Genomic DNA, 1,385 nt, shown 5'->3' on the forward strand with positions numbered 1-1,385 from the left:
AGGAAGTGAAAAGGCTAGACTGTGTTACTTTCCCCTTTGGACTGCGAGCGCATCTATTCGCAGCAAAGGTTTAGAAATCACAGGTTTTGGGTTGTTCTAACTGCAGCAACACGTTGTGTAATACCCACACCATCCTGTTCCTTAACAGTGCAGATTTTTTTAAAGTTAGTTTGTGGTTTCAGCAGAGTTTATCAGATGCTATTAATGAAGCACCATTAAGGCCGCGGGCTGCAGTGTGCAGCAGATGAAAGCAGCTGCGGGGCCCTGATTACAGGCATTAAAATGGTGTGTATTGGCTCACTGCTGCTTCCCAGCAGGTGACCTCGCTCATAATTCCTTTGCATCTAGTCTCAGCAGGAGAAGATTGACAGGATTGAAGACCATGTCAACAGAGCTGCTGTGAATGTTCAAGAGGGAACCAAACACTTGGGGAAGGTAGGGATCTGCTCCCGCTGCTGAATCAATGGTACTCGGCCTCCCAGCAACCTCTGTATTAACCCAATTGATCTGCCGCCTTTAATGCTGAGGGAGCCAGCAATTAAGGAAATAAGGAAGAAAAGACCCACAGGTAGCAGGGAAAAAAAAAATCAATCCCTCTTGTAATTTTCTATCATATCCAGGCTGCTAGGAAATACATTTTTGTTTGGTTTTTATGCTGTTCAGCTGCTACTTGGGTTTATCCTCAAAGACAAGCATGTTCAACGACTGGCCCACAAGAATCAAATAAGTGTGAAACAACAGGTTGATAGTAGTGTGCAGTTTCAGTCCTGTTCTGTGTGGATGTCAGTGACAGTTGCTAATAAGCCACAGACCTCGATTCAGGCAGCAAAGTCTTGAGCATTTTCTCAGTTCCTCATTTGACTTAATGCTGGAGACCAGGTACGTAATTGGCCAGAACCGTGTCAGAGGACCTGGTTCACAACTCCACACGTGAGATGATAGCTGGATGTTGAACTGTTTTAGTACGTTCTGTCATACACGTGGGATAGTAGATCATCTCTTTTTAAATACTAATTTGTAATGTTTATTTATCACTGAGCATTGAAGTCATTGCCAGGAGCAATGAGGGGGAAATGCACATCACCACAGGCAAGTATTCTAACTCTTAGTTTTTTTGTTTTTTTCTCTTTTTCTTCACTTTACAGGCTGCAAAATACAAGCTGGCAGCTCTGCCTGTGGCAGGTGCAGTCATTGGTGGAGTGGTGGGGGGTCCCATCGGTCTCCTTGCAGGCTTCAAAGTGGCAGGAATTGCAGCTGCACTTGGTGGTGGGATTTTGGGTTTCACAGGTGGAAAATTGATACAAAGAAGAAAACAAAAAATGATTGAGCAGGTCTCTTCCAGCTGTCCAGATCTCTCTAGCCAAAGTGCCAAAAAATCCAGCTGA

The 1,385-nt window shown here is 44.5% G+C and overlaps 1 protein-coding gene across 1 annotated transcript in view; it reads left to right on the plus strand.

Moving 5' to 3' along the window:
* STX17 (syntaxin 17) overlaps positions 1-1,385 on the plus strand; it is a 24,269-nt gene extending 22,884 nt beyond the window's left edge. The window contains exons 6-7 of the mRNA XM_010143535.1: positions 349-435; positions 1,146-1,385. Of these exons, the coding sequence (XP_010141837.1) occupies positions 349-435; positions 1,146-1,385 (327 nt within the window). The remainder of the gene's footprint in view (positions 1-348; positions 436-1,145) is intronic.

Source organism: Buceros rhinoceros, unplaced genomic scaffold (genome assembly GCF_000710305.1).
Source record: "Buceros rhinoceros silvestris isolate BGI_N320 unplaced genomic scaffold, ASM71030v1 scaffold279, whole genome shotgun sequence".
Lineage (NCBI taxonomy): Eukaryota > Metazoa > Chordata > Aves > Bucerotiformes > Bucerotidae > Buceros > Buceros rhinoceros.